Raw genomic sequence first — 12,436 nt, forward strand, 5'->3', positions numbered from 1 at the left:
AGCATGCACCTGCCCTCAATCCTGCAGGTAACAGTGCCCTAGAGGCCGCTCTGATCTCGGGCCCAGGGGCCTTGTGGGAAGGGGAAGCCGAGGAGACAATCATACCTGGGTGCTGCCGCAGAGGGTTTCCGGGTAAAGAAATGGAGGAGAGCAAAAAGAGAGAGACAGAGCAGTGAGAAGCCCCAAGGCTGACGGGAGGGGTGGACGGCCGCAGCGGACTGCCCGCCCTCCGCCCCCAACCCCACCCTGAAACACACACACACACACACACTCACACTCACACACACACACAGCCTCTCTCTCCCAGGGCCCTGCCCTGGGGCCCACTGAGCTCTGTCCCCCTGGGAGGCTGATACCCATCGACAAGGATCTGTCAAAAAGCAAACAAACAGCTTGGTAGATGCAGGCACACTGGGGGAACAGGGCAGCGAACCCCATCTCTGTGTTTGTCTTTCCAGGGCCTGACGCGTGCAGAACATTCCTTGGGCCCAGCTCCCCCCGGGCGCCCTCAGGAAACCCTGTGGCTGTCCCAAGCCAGCAGCCAAACCTCAGGCGCGAGTCCCCTCGAGGCTCCAAGCCCTCTTGTTAGTGACAAGGCTGCTCTGCCGAGTGCTGGGCGGATGGTCCACTGCGCCCCACGGAGCCACCCGGGTCTCTGTGGCTCATTCACCTGGTGGTCCCTGGGCACGGGCACTTTGCCAGCACTGGCCATCCACAATCACGCTGATGCCCGCTCTTGCCCCACAAGGATCAGCCTCGCAGATCCCCGCAAATGAAAAATCAAGGCTCATCTTTTGCCCAAGATGTCATAGTGAATATACCTGCAGGACGCCCCATCTCCTCTGTGACCGTTATCGGTCCAGGGAGCGGGCAATGGCGAGATGGCTACTTCCCCAACCTGCCGGTGGGGAGACAGCACCAGAGCATGACAACAGCCTAACTTGGACCCCCACGGGAGTCTGTGTCCCCAGGCCTGGGGCAGAGCAGGACTCAGGTGTGCTTGGGCAGCGAGGGACAAGGACGGGCAAAGCAAGGCTGAGCAGACGGTGACTATGCGGCCCCCAACCTGGTAGCTTGGTGGTGCTCGCTTTCCTGAAGGAACCGAGGCTTGCAGAGAGAGGCAGCTTTCCTCAGACCTCCAGGAGCAGAGCAGGGCCAGTTTCAGAACCCAGCCCACTCCTCTCTACTTCCCTTGCTCTCATTCCCTGTTGCCAGGAAGCTGGAGACATAGCTGGGTCCTCTCTGGAAAACTAGGCCCCCATGGGGCCTTGGGGAATTTGTGCAGGGAGTGTGGGTGCCAGTGGGTACAGGCTTGGCTGCTGCACCTCCCAGGCTTCCCGGGCCCTCTTGGGGAGACGAAGGCCTGGGATCAGCCTGCGGGCTCATTCTGTGCCTGCCTTGACCGTCACATGCCAGGGGAGGGCCAGAGGCCTGTTGCTTTGGGGTTGGGTCCAGGAAATAGTGGGGAGGCAAGGACGAGGGGGTGAGTCAGGGTAGATGACCTGAGAGCCCAGGGAGACATCTCCCAGGTCCCCAGCGGGGAGAAGGCGGGGTTGGGGGGGACTGGTGCTGGCAGTGCTGCCCTGGGGCCTGTGAGAGACACAGCCAAGGGTGCTGGGGCCAGAAGCATGGCTCTCAGGGCCCTGGCCAAGGGCCATAAGGGCTGAGAAAGCAACGGAGGGGTAGCCCACGGCCTGTTAGAACCCACTCCTCACCTCACACCCCAGTATGTCCTGGGACGGCGAAGCCTGGTGTGGGTAGGAGTCTGATTCAGGCTGGGAGAACTCTGCCTTGTCCCCTGTGTTCAGCTTCATTGCCCCGGGGTGGCAGCTGAGTCAGCATTTCCAGCAAAGATCACTGGACTTGGGGTCACACAAAGCTGGGTTTGCATCTCAACTCAGCCACATGCCTCACAGGCAGAGTGATCTAGTTTCTCTGTTTTTTAGTTTATAAAATGGGAACAATGGTCCCTACACTTTGGGCTGTCACCAGGTGTAAACTGGGGGTGGGGGTTTGTGGGTGACTCTGTGGGCACCTGCTCCAACCCCAGGAACACCAGTACCCTGTTATTTCCTGTGCATCCCTCCTGCCCCAAACCCTGCCCTTTTTCTGGGTCTCAGTTTTCCCAGCTGTAAGATAAGTGTCGGAGGCCTGCAGCTGGGACCTCTTTCACAGCCTCCACTTACCCTGTACGTCTGCACACTGGACAGTCTGGGCTGCTGACCACTTGGGTCTCCCAGCCTCCCACCCCTAGCTTTCCCCAAACATCCGCAGGAGAAGCAGAGAGCAGGCCTGGGGCCCTGATGCGGACTCTGGCTGCAGACCCCAGTGTCCTGTTGTCCCTTCACCAAGGGCCTGTGAGACTGGAGCCAAGACCGGGCTGAGTCAGCTCTGCCATCATCCAGTGGTGCACTTGTGAGCAGGCACTGGCCTCCTGGAGCCCCTGACGGCAGAGTTGGCATGAGGCATATTGTTTTAGGGAGTGCTCTGTCAAACTCTGTGATCTTATGCACATGGGGAGGCTTGGCTATACCTGGGCCTACAGCTGCAGGCTACCCAGATCTGGCACAAATGAGGGGAGAGAATAGAGACACGGGTGTCTGGAGGTCACTGTGGCAGCAGCCCAAAGTCTTAGGGGCTACCCACCTCGACTCCTTACCTACAGTTCTCAACGGACAGAGGACTCGGGCCTGTCTCTGGAGGGGGTGACAGAGGCCTGCTCTGAGTGGGATGGTGCAGGAGAGCAGGCACACTCTCCCCATGGTGATACACAGGATGCCAGTGCCCTGGCTGGTACCATGAGCCAAAATACTGGTTCTCAACTGGAGGCGAGTGTGCTGCCACCCCACCCCTAGGACAACTGACAATGTCTGGAGACATTGTAGGCAGTCACCATGGTGAGATGGGAAGTAGTCTCCCCTCTGTCTAGTGGATGGCGGCCACAGGTAACTGCTAACATCCAGCAGTGCACAGGACCCTCCCTATCAAAGACGTTTCCTGCCCCAGATGTCAGCGTGGCTACAGGGCAAAGGCAGGGTCTGCACACGGACACGGTTCTCACTGGAGACAGGGGGCCTACCGTGTCGAGGTGAGTGCGCTGGTGCTTGGCACGGTCGCTGGAGTTGCTGAAGGCTTTCTGGCAGCCCGGGTGCTGGCACAGGTACGGCTTCTCGCCCGTGTGGCTCCGCAGGTGGATCTTGAGGTTTTCCAGACGTGAAAACGCTTTACTGCAGCCTTCAAACTGGAGGAGTGGCCAGTGAGGAGCGCTCTTGGCCTACAGGCATGCCCCCAGGCCCCTCCCTGCCCACCTACCCTCTCCCCTCCTGCCCGAGCCCCCAAGAGCTCTGGGTCAGCTTCCCAGGAAGTGCTCCGACTCAGAGAAAGTACATGCCTAAATTAGAAACAGGCCACCAGGGCCAGGGAAGAACATGGTCTTGCCACTCGTGGGTCTGAGAGGACCCCTCATAGGGCCATCGGAAATACTGCGGCCACAGCAAGCCTGAGTCAGGGCTCTGAGGGCAGCTGTACACTGCAGCCCAGACAGCCTGAGATCTGGAGCTGTGTCAGGCTCTGTCCCAGTGAGGCTCTGACCCCTCTTGACTTAATTCCCTGTCTTCACACTTGGGGCTGTGAGGCTACTGCTCAGTGCTGATATGAGGGACCCAAGGATAGGGGACACTGAATGATAAGGGGGTTCGTCCACCTGCAGGGCATGATCAGCATCCACCGACTGCTCTCAGAACTACCACCACTCCCATACCTAAGGTATCTGATTTATCATCCGGCCGTCTGACTGCTCAGTGCCCACCATACACCAAGCCCTGAGCTGGGCAGTGTGGCATGGTGCAGCTGTGTCACTGCCTGCCCGCAGTCAGAGGGTGGGTAGTGGGCAGGCAGAGCAGCAATGAATCCCAGAGAAGAGGAAACAGCAGTGGGCTGGGGGGCTCTGCCCACCCAGACCTTCCTCCCAAGGCGCCAGGCCGCCTGTTCCCTCAGCCTCCACCCAGCTCTGCCCTCTCCCGGGAGTCCCCTACCTTCTAACTCCTCCCTGCCTCCTGCTGCCCCATTCTTGACACAGGAGCTCAGAAGAAGTTGCTGAAGTAGCAATAGGACCCTGAAGCTCTCTTTTCTGAAGTGCCTCTGGCCTGGCACTCAAACCCCTGCACACCTTCCTGCCTCTCTCCTCACTCACCCACATTTGAGAATAACATCAGGACTCAGCCAATTTTGAGCGTTTGCTCATGGAAGTTGCTTAGCAAAGAATGTCCTCTCTCATAACCACTCACCCCATTCCCCCTCGGCCGTCAAAGTCCAGCTCCAGTGCTGGCCAGGGCAGGCTGCCTCTTCTTGCCACCCCCCTCCCCAACGCCCACCATCTGACTTGATGGACAGTTCCTGAGTTAATGTTCTGGCTGCGTGCAGGCACCTGCAGCCTCTGGGCACGGTGCTGGGTGTTTAACCACACAACAAAAACCATGAAGTATGTGCCTCAGGCACAGTGACCTGCCCAAGGTCACAGGGCTGTGACAGGACGCAGACAGGACTTGGACCAAGTCTCAAGTCTCACGCTAAGGCCCAGGGGGCTCTGCTCTCTCACTGCCTTCCCAGGGGCAGGTGACCCTTGAAGAGAGACAGCAGTGGCAGGTCCCTCCCCAAGCGAAGTGTTCACTCCCTGGGCCCAGGGTGGAGTTACCACTACTGATTAGGAATGGCAACTGCAGCCTTCCAACTGGAGGAGTGGCTGGGAGGAGCACTCTTGGCCTACAGTCAGGGCCCCAGGGCCCCTCCCCATCCACCCGGCCCCTCCCCTCCTGCCGAGCCCCCAGCCTCTGAACCAGGGCCAGTCTGGGCTTCCAACAGCAGATGGCCTGGCACAAAGTGGGCATAGTTTCGTTTCCCAGGGCCTAAAGCTCCACAGGCCTGCTCATCCACGCCTTTTCTCTAGGGGCTCATCTGCAGGGGGAAGAAGAAGGGACTGGCTCCTGTTCACATCTACATTTGGAACCCGACACCTCCCTCTTCAGAGATGGGCACCCCAGCTTTTGCCCTCCCCAGCTTCAAAGGAACCTTATCTGTTAACAAGGCGGGTAGGGGTAATGGCTGGAGAGGACCAGTGGCAGTGTTCAGACGCTGTAGTCACCCTGGGAGGTCAGTGTCCCCAGGCTGGGGCAGCTCAACCCATGTGGTGATTTTCCATGCAGGCCCATTCATTTGGACAGAATGGCTCCAGCCTGCTGGGTGAACCGAGATACAGCAGGAACACAGACACAGGTCCTCCCCTCCAGCTGCTCAGAGCCCATGTGAGAGACACACACACTGCCCCTCCCCCTCATAAAGCATCACAGTTGAGCTGTCATGGAGTGACACACAGGGGCTGTGGCAGCCCAGAGGAGACACCTTAGCCAGCCCGGGGGCCATGAGGCATCTTGGGGGGACAGATGGCTGCACCAAGTGGGGTGCTGGGTGGGAGGCGTGGAAGACACAGGCAGGCAGTTACTCAACACCCATGCATTTAGTTTATTCAACCACTGGCTCACCTGAGCCTGGAACCATGACCCTGTGGTTTACCAAAGACAGTGGGGCACATGGGCCTTGAAGGCCAAGGGAAGGCAGGCTCAGGGGCACCTGAATCCCTGTGGAGGCCTCTGAGGCTGATGTGGGCTCCAGCAGGTGAAGAGCCTGGGGAGGGAGGTCAGAGGCCAGACAGTGGGGCTCAGACTCCAGGCTGACGTGTCTGGACACCACCTTGGGGACGGCGGGGACCATGAATGGGCCTGAGAGGGGACAGGGACAGATATGTGCTCTAGGAAGCCCCCTCTGGCTGCTGGCAGTGGTTGTAGGCTGGAAGACAGACAGGGAGAAGGCAGTCACAGCAGAGAAACGAGGGTCACCAAGGCCCAGTCCAGGGCAGAGGCACTGGGTAGAGCAGAGGCCAGGGTAGACGGCCTGAACGTAAGGATAAGGGCTCAGGGACAGCAATTGGGTCGCAGGTGAGCTCCATGCTCGCCTCTCTGTGGAGGCCCCACTACACTGCAGGCTGCGTGTGCTGGGGCGGCTCCAAGGCCACCTACCCACAGCTGGGTTATAGAAGCTGTTCCACTTCCCACTTCCAGATTGTTGGGCCTTTCCCATGCACGCAAACCCAAAGGAAATCCCAGTTGGGGAGCAAAGAGGCCACAAGCCTACTTGCTCAGCTGCCATGCCCTGTGCGGCGGAGGGGACTGGGCAGGAGAGGGGGCTTCCTTCTGGCATTTGGCTTGCCCCACTGCTCCACTCCAGCTGCACAGTAAGGAGACTGCAGCAGAGAGCATAACTCGTGAGCCCCGTCTTCTTCCTGATTTTGGAGAGTGTGCTGGTCCCTGAAGACCGGTATATCATCTGCTTCCCCAGGCTCCATGAGTTCCTGCTGGGGCCAACCCTCCCATCTCAGCACCACTGCTCCCACCCCTGCCTTTGTTCACCCTGTGCCCCTCCTGGGACACCTTCCCTTCCGACTCTCCTACAGCCAAATTTATACATTTTTCAAAAGTTCAGGATCCACGGTTCAGTGTTCACAGTCTTCCAACCCGGCCAGTCTCTCCCATCTGTGTGCCCCCCACGTCACGCCACAGCTGCAGCCGTCTCTGAACCTGCCACGGAGTTCCATGCTCTCAGGGCTTTGCCGGGGCTGTTTCCTAGCCTGGAATGCCTTTCCTTCATTCTCATTCAGCCAGCACCGTGTAAGCACCACCTGCTCCGACACGCCATCTCCACCCCCTCCTCCGAACACCCGAGTTTGCAGGGAAGGTTTTCGTTGCAGTCACCCCTCACCTCCACATTCCATGCTGAATTTGAGAGCTCCCTGAATGCAGGGCTGGCATCTCAATCACGGGGCACAGGGGCGTTCCGACGTACGATCCAGGGAGCAGGCATGTTATCCAGCCGCTAGATACCTGTGTCCCACCCTGGGGTGCCCACGTTTGATTCCCACCCCTGGCTCCTGACTCTAGCTTCACACTAATGTGCACGCTGGGAGGCAGCAGGTGATGGCTCAGGTAGCTGAGTTTCTGCCACCCAGGTGGGGCATCTGGAATGAGCTGCTGGCTTTGATCTAGTCCAGTCCTGGCCACTCTAGGCATCTCTCTCTCTCTCTCTCTCTCATTAAAAGCAGTAATAGAGAGGTGTGAATAAGAGTAGGGATCCATGCATACCAGTGAGTACAGCTCCGCACTCTAATGTTCCTTAAAGTACTGCAATGCATGTGTGTGCACACGGATGCTCACACCGTGCCCATGGACCTCAGCCCACCTGCGTCCTGCTCCCCACCCCCGAACTTCCCTGAGCTGGGACACAGGCTGGACCATAACATGCAGCTGGTCAGATCTGGGATGAGCACACTCCAGGTGCTCCAGGAAGAGCCACGCCCCCACCAGGACCAGCACTGAGATACCCAGGAGTTCATCCCTACTCAACAGCCTCATGGAGCAGAGAGGATGGGAGCTCTCACTGGGTCAACACCTGCTGTGCTCGGCTGAGCTGGGCCCAGTGCTGTCACAGATGTGACCACCCCTCTTCGGCCCTCTGGGTAAGTATGACTGTCCCCACTGTCAGAGGCAGCTCAGTGGTGACAGACATGGGGTTGGGGTGGGCTGACCCAGGCCTGTGTCTTGGCTGCTCCACTTACTGAGTGGCTCACACTGTCAGTTCTCTGAGTCTCAGTTTCGTCATCAGCCTCACCCACCATGGAGAACGGTTGTGAGGAACAAATGAAATAATGCATAGCAGGTGCTGATCCTGGACCAAGTTCCCTCCACGGTAGAGATCCCTTGAGGACACAGCAGGGAAGCTGTGGTGTGGCACTCCACCCAGGGTGGCTACCCCGACCACTGTCCCTCTGCAGGGCTGGGGGCTGTATGGATGCATGTGTGACCTCCCATTCCCTAACCCCTGCACTCACTCCTCTCCACCTCTGCCTGAGTGCTGCCTGGACCAACCTCCTCTCTACACCCTGGCCTACAAGGTGGCAGGAGGGTATCAGGCTCTGCCCAGACTAGGGCTGTGCAGCAGACTGGGGATGGAAGTGGGGCAGCTGGAGCCCCCGCCCTTCTGCCCCAGATCACCGGCTGTGATCTTCCCATCATTCCACCCCCGACCCCGCAGGTCCTTCATGCTCTAGGGCAGGTTGTGTCCTGGACAGACACCTGCCTCTGTGTATCCCGCCTGCAGAGCAGACCTTGGGCAAGGGCTGGGTACCTATACGTGGGAGGCAGGGAGGGTGACTGCTCCCATGGCACTAAGGGCACTGAGTCTGGGCTAAGCTGCAGTTGGAGCTTCCATCTCTTCTGAGAGGGGAGTGGACCATCCACCCGCAGCATAGCAGCCCCTTCCCTCCAACCAGTCTCTTCCATCAGGCGTCTGCCCACTCTTGCCCCACGCCCTTCAAGGGCCCCCTGCCTCCTCTCCTCTCTTGGCACATCGATTCCCATCTTCTTACCTCCCTCTGCTGCACTCTTCTGTACCTGACAGCCCGCTGGAGTGGGAATGCAGAACGCCCGTGACTCCAAAGCAGAGAGAGCTCAGAGTGCTGGGAAGGGGTTGCTCTGGGGGCTCGGGCAGGCAGGAGCCGCTTGCCTGGGCAGGACGTGGACAGCGGGTGCCGGGGAAAGCATCGTGCAGAGGACGAGGCTTGACTTGGGCAGCGAGGCTGCTGGGGGTCACTGTTCTGGAAGCAGCAGAGGAGCTGCTGAGCCAGAGCGAAGAGGGGCAGGGAGGGGACAAAGGAGGAGGACTGGGAGCCTGGGGCTCCTTCACTCACAGACACACATGGGTTGGGGACTGATTCCGGAGCAGGCGAGTTGGGGGAGCAGTGTCCCCCACAGGACATCTCAGACACCACTCTGTGCAGTGACTGGTGTGGCCAGTGAATAAGGTGGCATGAGGCTGTCCACACGGGGACTCTGGAGCCATGTCCATGGCTAGACCACCCCAGCCTCTGGCTCACCCTGCACCTGATTGCCCGTTCCCTCTTCCCTGGCCCTGTCCCAGGGGAATGCCTCCTCCGAAACATCTTTCAGGTCTGCCTGTTTCACGCTTCTCCGCCTGCTGCCCTGGTCCAGGCTGCCAGCACTGCTGTCCTTCTCTGCCCCTCCTGACTATTCCCGTGGGCACCCAGGACAAAGACCTGAGCCTAGGGGCCTGGCCCTGTCTCTCCCTACTCGAACCCAGAGTGGCTCCCCAGCGTCTCGGCATGTACAAATCCTGACCTGGTGTTCTGGCGTGGCACCACTGCCTTCCAGCACCACAGTGGGCCAGAGGCCAGTCTGGCTGCCACACTTCCCACCTGTACGACTTTGGGTGAGTTCCCTTCAGTCATCAGGGCCCAGATACCTCACGCAGGGGCACACTTGGGCACACGGTGGGTGCTTTCCACCAACCACAGCATGCAGGCAGCATCCTATGGCCACCTGTGCCCTCCCACAGCCCCATGTGGGCACCTCTCGCTCGGTGAGTCTCGAACACACAGGCTCACGTAACCAAGCACCGACTGGCACCCTCATCCGGCCAGAAGGAAAGGCCACACCACAGGGAGGGGTGGACACAAAGAGGGACAAGGACAGTCTTGAAAGCTGTAAGAAGGGTGATCAAGTTTTCCTTATTAACCTTAAAATACACCTTAAGATGAAATTGGGGTGAATTTAGAAATGTCCTAAATGGCAGGGGGCACCCTCTCAGACACCTGTCACTGGCGGGGTGCCAGGGGTGTGTCACTGAGTCAAGACAATGTGCCCTGCCCATGAAGCTGCTTCCCAGACCCATTCTGCAGATGAAGAAACTGAGGCTCAGAAAGGTGCCATCACTGGCCCAGGTCACACAGCTGGCAAGTGACAAAGCTGGGATGCGACCACAGGTCTTGCTGATGTGGCTGTGTGACCCTAAGCACTACATAAAGCACCCACCACAAGTTGTCCCTGAGGAGCGATTACTGTGACCTGAGCTTTAAACTGAGCCATCATGGGTTCTGCTCCTGGGCCGGGGCCGGGGCCAGGCCCTACATGCACACGGAGCTGAAGCAGGGGAGGTGGGCGCCCTCTGTGACGTGCCACACAGAGAGGAAAAGCAGGCAGCACAGAGCAGAAGAAAGCCTGGCGGATCCACAGAGCACGGCCCTCACATGTGGGGCGTGTTAGGAAAGAAGATGAAAATAATGGGGGAAAACACCCCAGGAACCGTGAAGGCCCGGACCATCTGGAGTTTTATAGTAACAGGCAGAGGAAAATCAGAGCCTAATTGAAAAAAGTCCACTGCAATCCATTACTGCTGCGTGCAGCTCCACAACGGAGGGCAGGAGATGAAAGACAGGGGCGCCATCGTGGGAGCTGGGAAGGGGGTGGCATCTTCCCCCAAAGGCCTAGCCCAGGAACCCCGCACATTCTGCCTGGGTTGGGGTGGGCTGAAGCCCTAGATGAACTGTACACGGGACGGGACACCAGCGTCTGCAGGCCTGGGTTCACCCCACACCCCACCCAACAAGCAGCCTTCTCAGCTCAGATCCTGCAAATGAGCCCTGCACGGTGCCTGGCACACAGCTGCGCCAGGAAACAACCACTCTCCCCTGGCCCCTGGGGAAGAATCCAGGGTTCTGGTTCCCACGTGAGGGCGAGCCAGCATCACAAACCGGAAGCCAGGACGTCACACACCAAGAGGCCGGCGCTGGGGCTCCCTCTGCCTGGAGGGAGCCTCGAACACGGGCAGGTCACATCCCGCCTGGGTCCTCATTTTCCTCCTCTCTAAAATGGGGCCACCACAAACAGCTGTTAAAAGTAAACAAAAGGAAATGCCCAGCGCAACAACTGGCACACAGTTGGTGCCTAATGAATGTCAAGTTTCATCCCCGCGGTGGGCACAACCCCAAGAGGAGGGTAGGCCTGGTTTCTCATGCTCTCACTAACAATCTGGACGCAGGGGGCAAGCAATGAGTTTGGGGGAACAGGGCACGAGGCGGGCCAGGGGAGGAAATGCCTCCAGTTCTGGCATTTGTCAGTGACTTGCTTCTAAACAAACACATTTCTGGTTTAAGGGTAAAATATATTGGGTTACAGCAGTCTGGCAGGCCATTCAGGGATCGACTTCTCGTTTTTGTACAAACTTTTTAAGTTACTTACAACAATGATTTGGATGGCAGAAACGTGCGGGGCCAGATCCTTCTCCCAGATGTCACCTAATTCTGTATTTGGCCGGCCTTAAAGGCCAGCCAGCCGGCGCTGAGGTCCATTCCTCGGGCCTGCACCCCGGGAGGGGCACGCCAGCCGGCCTGAGGTTGCTGCACTCAGATTCCCTTGGGGCTCCTGTGGGGTCACCTCAGGCCTCACCGTCCTTGGGAGGGGGGACACATCGAGGCAAGAAAGAAGGGACAGATGTGGACGAGAGCCCGGGATGGTGTGGGAAGGTTTGGGCCAGACCCTGTGCTCAGCTCTGTCAGACTGCTGAGGGTGGGGTCTAAGCCGTGGGCTCATGCTGGACTTCCCAGCATCCCACTCAGATGCAGGACTGGACAGATGTGTGCAGGAGGGCAGCTGGGACCTTGGACTGGGCCGAGCTCTCCCTCAAAACTATCTCCTTGGTCTCGCCAGATGGGTACAGCAACCCTGTGGTTACAGAGGTGGGAGCCAAGGCCCGAGAATCCAGGTTACGGTCGAGGGTCCCTGAGTCCCTGAGGAGAGGTACTGGGCTTGCCCTGGCATTGGGCTCTGCATCCAGGAACCTGGGGCCAGTGCTGTCCTAGGCAGCCATGACTAAGGCCACCATGGGCATCTCCCAATGCCTGCTCTGCTCACTGGGTGGCAGACAAGCTGGCAGGTGGAGGAGGGCTGGGGTGCAGAGCAAAGCAAGGGAGGTCAGGACAGAGGGGCCGCATGCTCCCCACCCCAAGCTGGCTAGGGGTTCCCGGTTCCTGTGGAGAAGGTTCCAAGGCTGGTGGGGCAGGAGCTGCAGATGCCCTGATCCTTCCTCACCAGGATCCCACTCACGGCTCTGGCCTAGGCCCTTCTCCGGCAGAAGTCTCTGGGCAAGCAGTGGGTTCCTGTTCCCAGAAGTTGAGGGAAACCTGAAAAGGTGGCTGGCCAGCGAGGGCCAACAGGGCCAGGCTACCTCTTCAGGGTATATGGAACTTCCAAAAGTAGGAAGTGCACTGAGGGGGCTGAGTCTACTCCCACCGAGGCCCAACTGTACAGGTGAGGGTCCGGGGTGCCCATGCACTCAGCTGTAGCTAGACATCCATCGGGATGTACAGAGAGGCTGGGCTAGGGGCAGACGGTGCAGAAATGACCACAGCATCAAGCCCCAGCTGCACCTCTCCTCCCAACCAGCCCCATGTCAGAGACACAGACCCAGGACACCCACACACAAACCCTGATCACACACACCCCACACACTTCCCAGACTCACATCACAGAGACAT

At 59.0% G+C, this 12,436-nt stretch overlaps 1 protein-coding gene across 1 annotated transcript in view; it reads right to left on the reverse strand.

Annotated features, from left to right (window-relative positions):
* The window catches only part of GLIS1 (GLIS family zinc finger 1), a 229,013-nt gene that overhangs the window by 16,277 nt on the left and 200,300 nt on the right, over nt 1-12,436 (reverse strand). The window contains exon 4 of the mRNA XM_062193344.1: nt 3,080-3,241. Coding sequence (XP_062049328.1) covers nt 3,080-3,241 — 162 coding nt within the window. The remainder of the gene's footprint in view (nt 1-3,079; nt 3,242-12,436) is intronic.

The sequence above is a fragment of the Lepus europaeus genome, chromosome 5 (assembly GCF_033115175.1).
Source record: "Lepus europaeus isolate LE1 chromosome 5, mLepTim1.pri, whole genome shotgun sequence".
NCBI classification, from domain to species: Eukaryota; Metazoa; Chordata; class Mammalia; order Lagomorpha; family Leporidae; genus Lepus; species Lepus europaeus.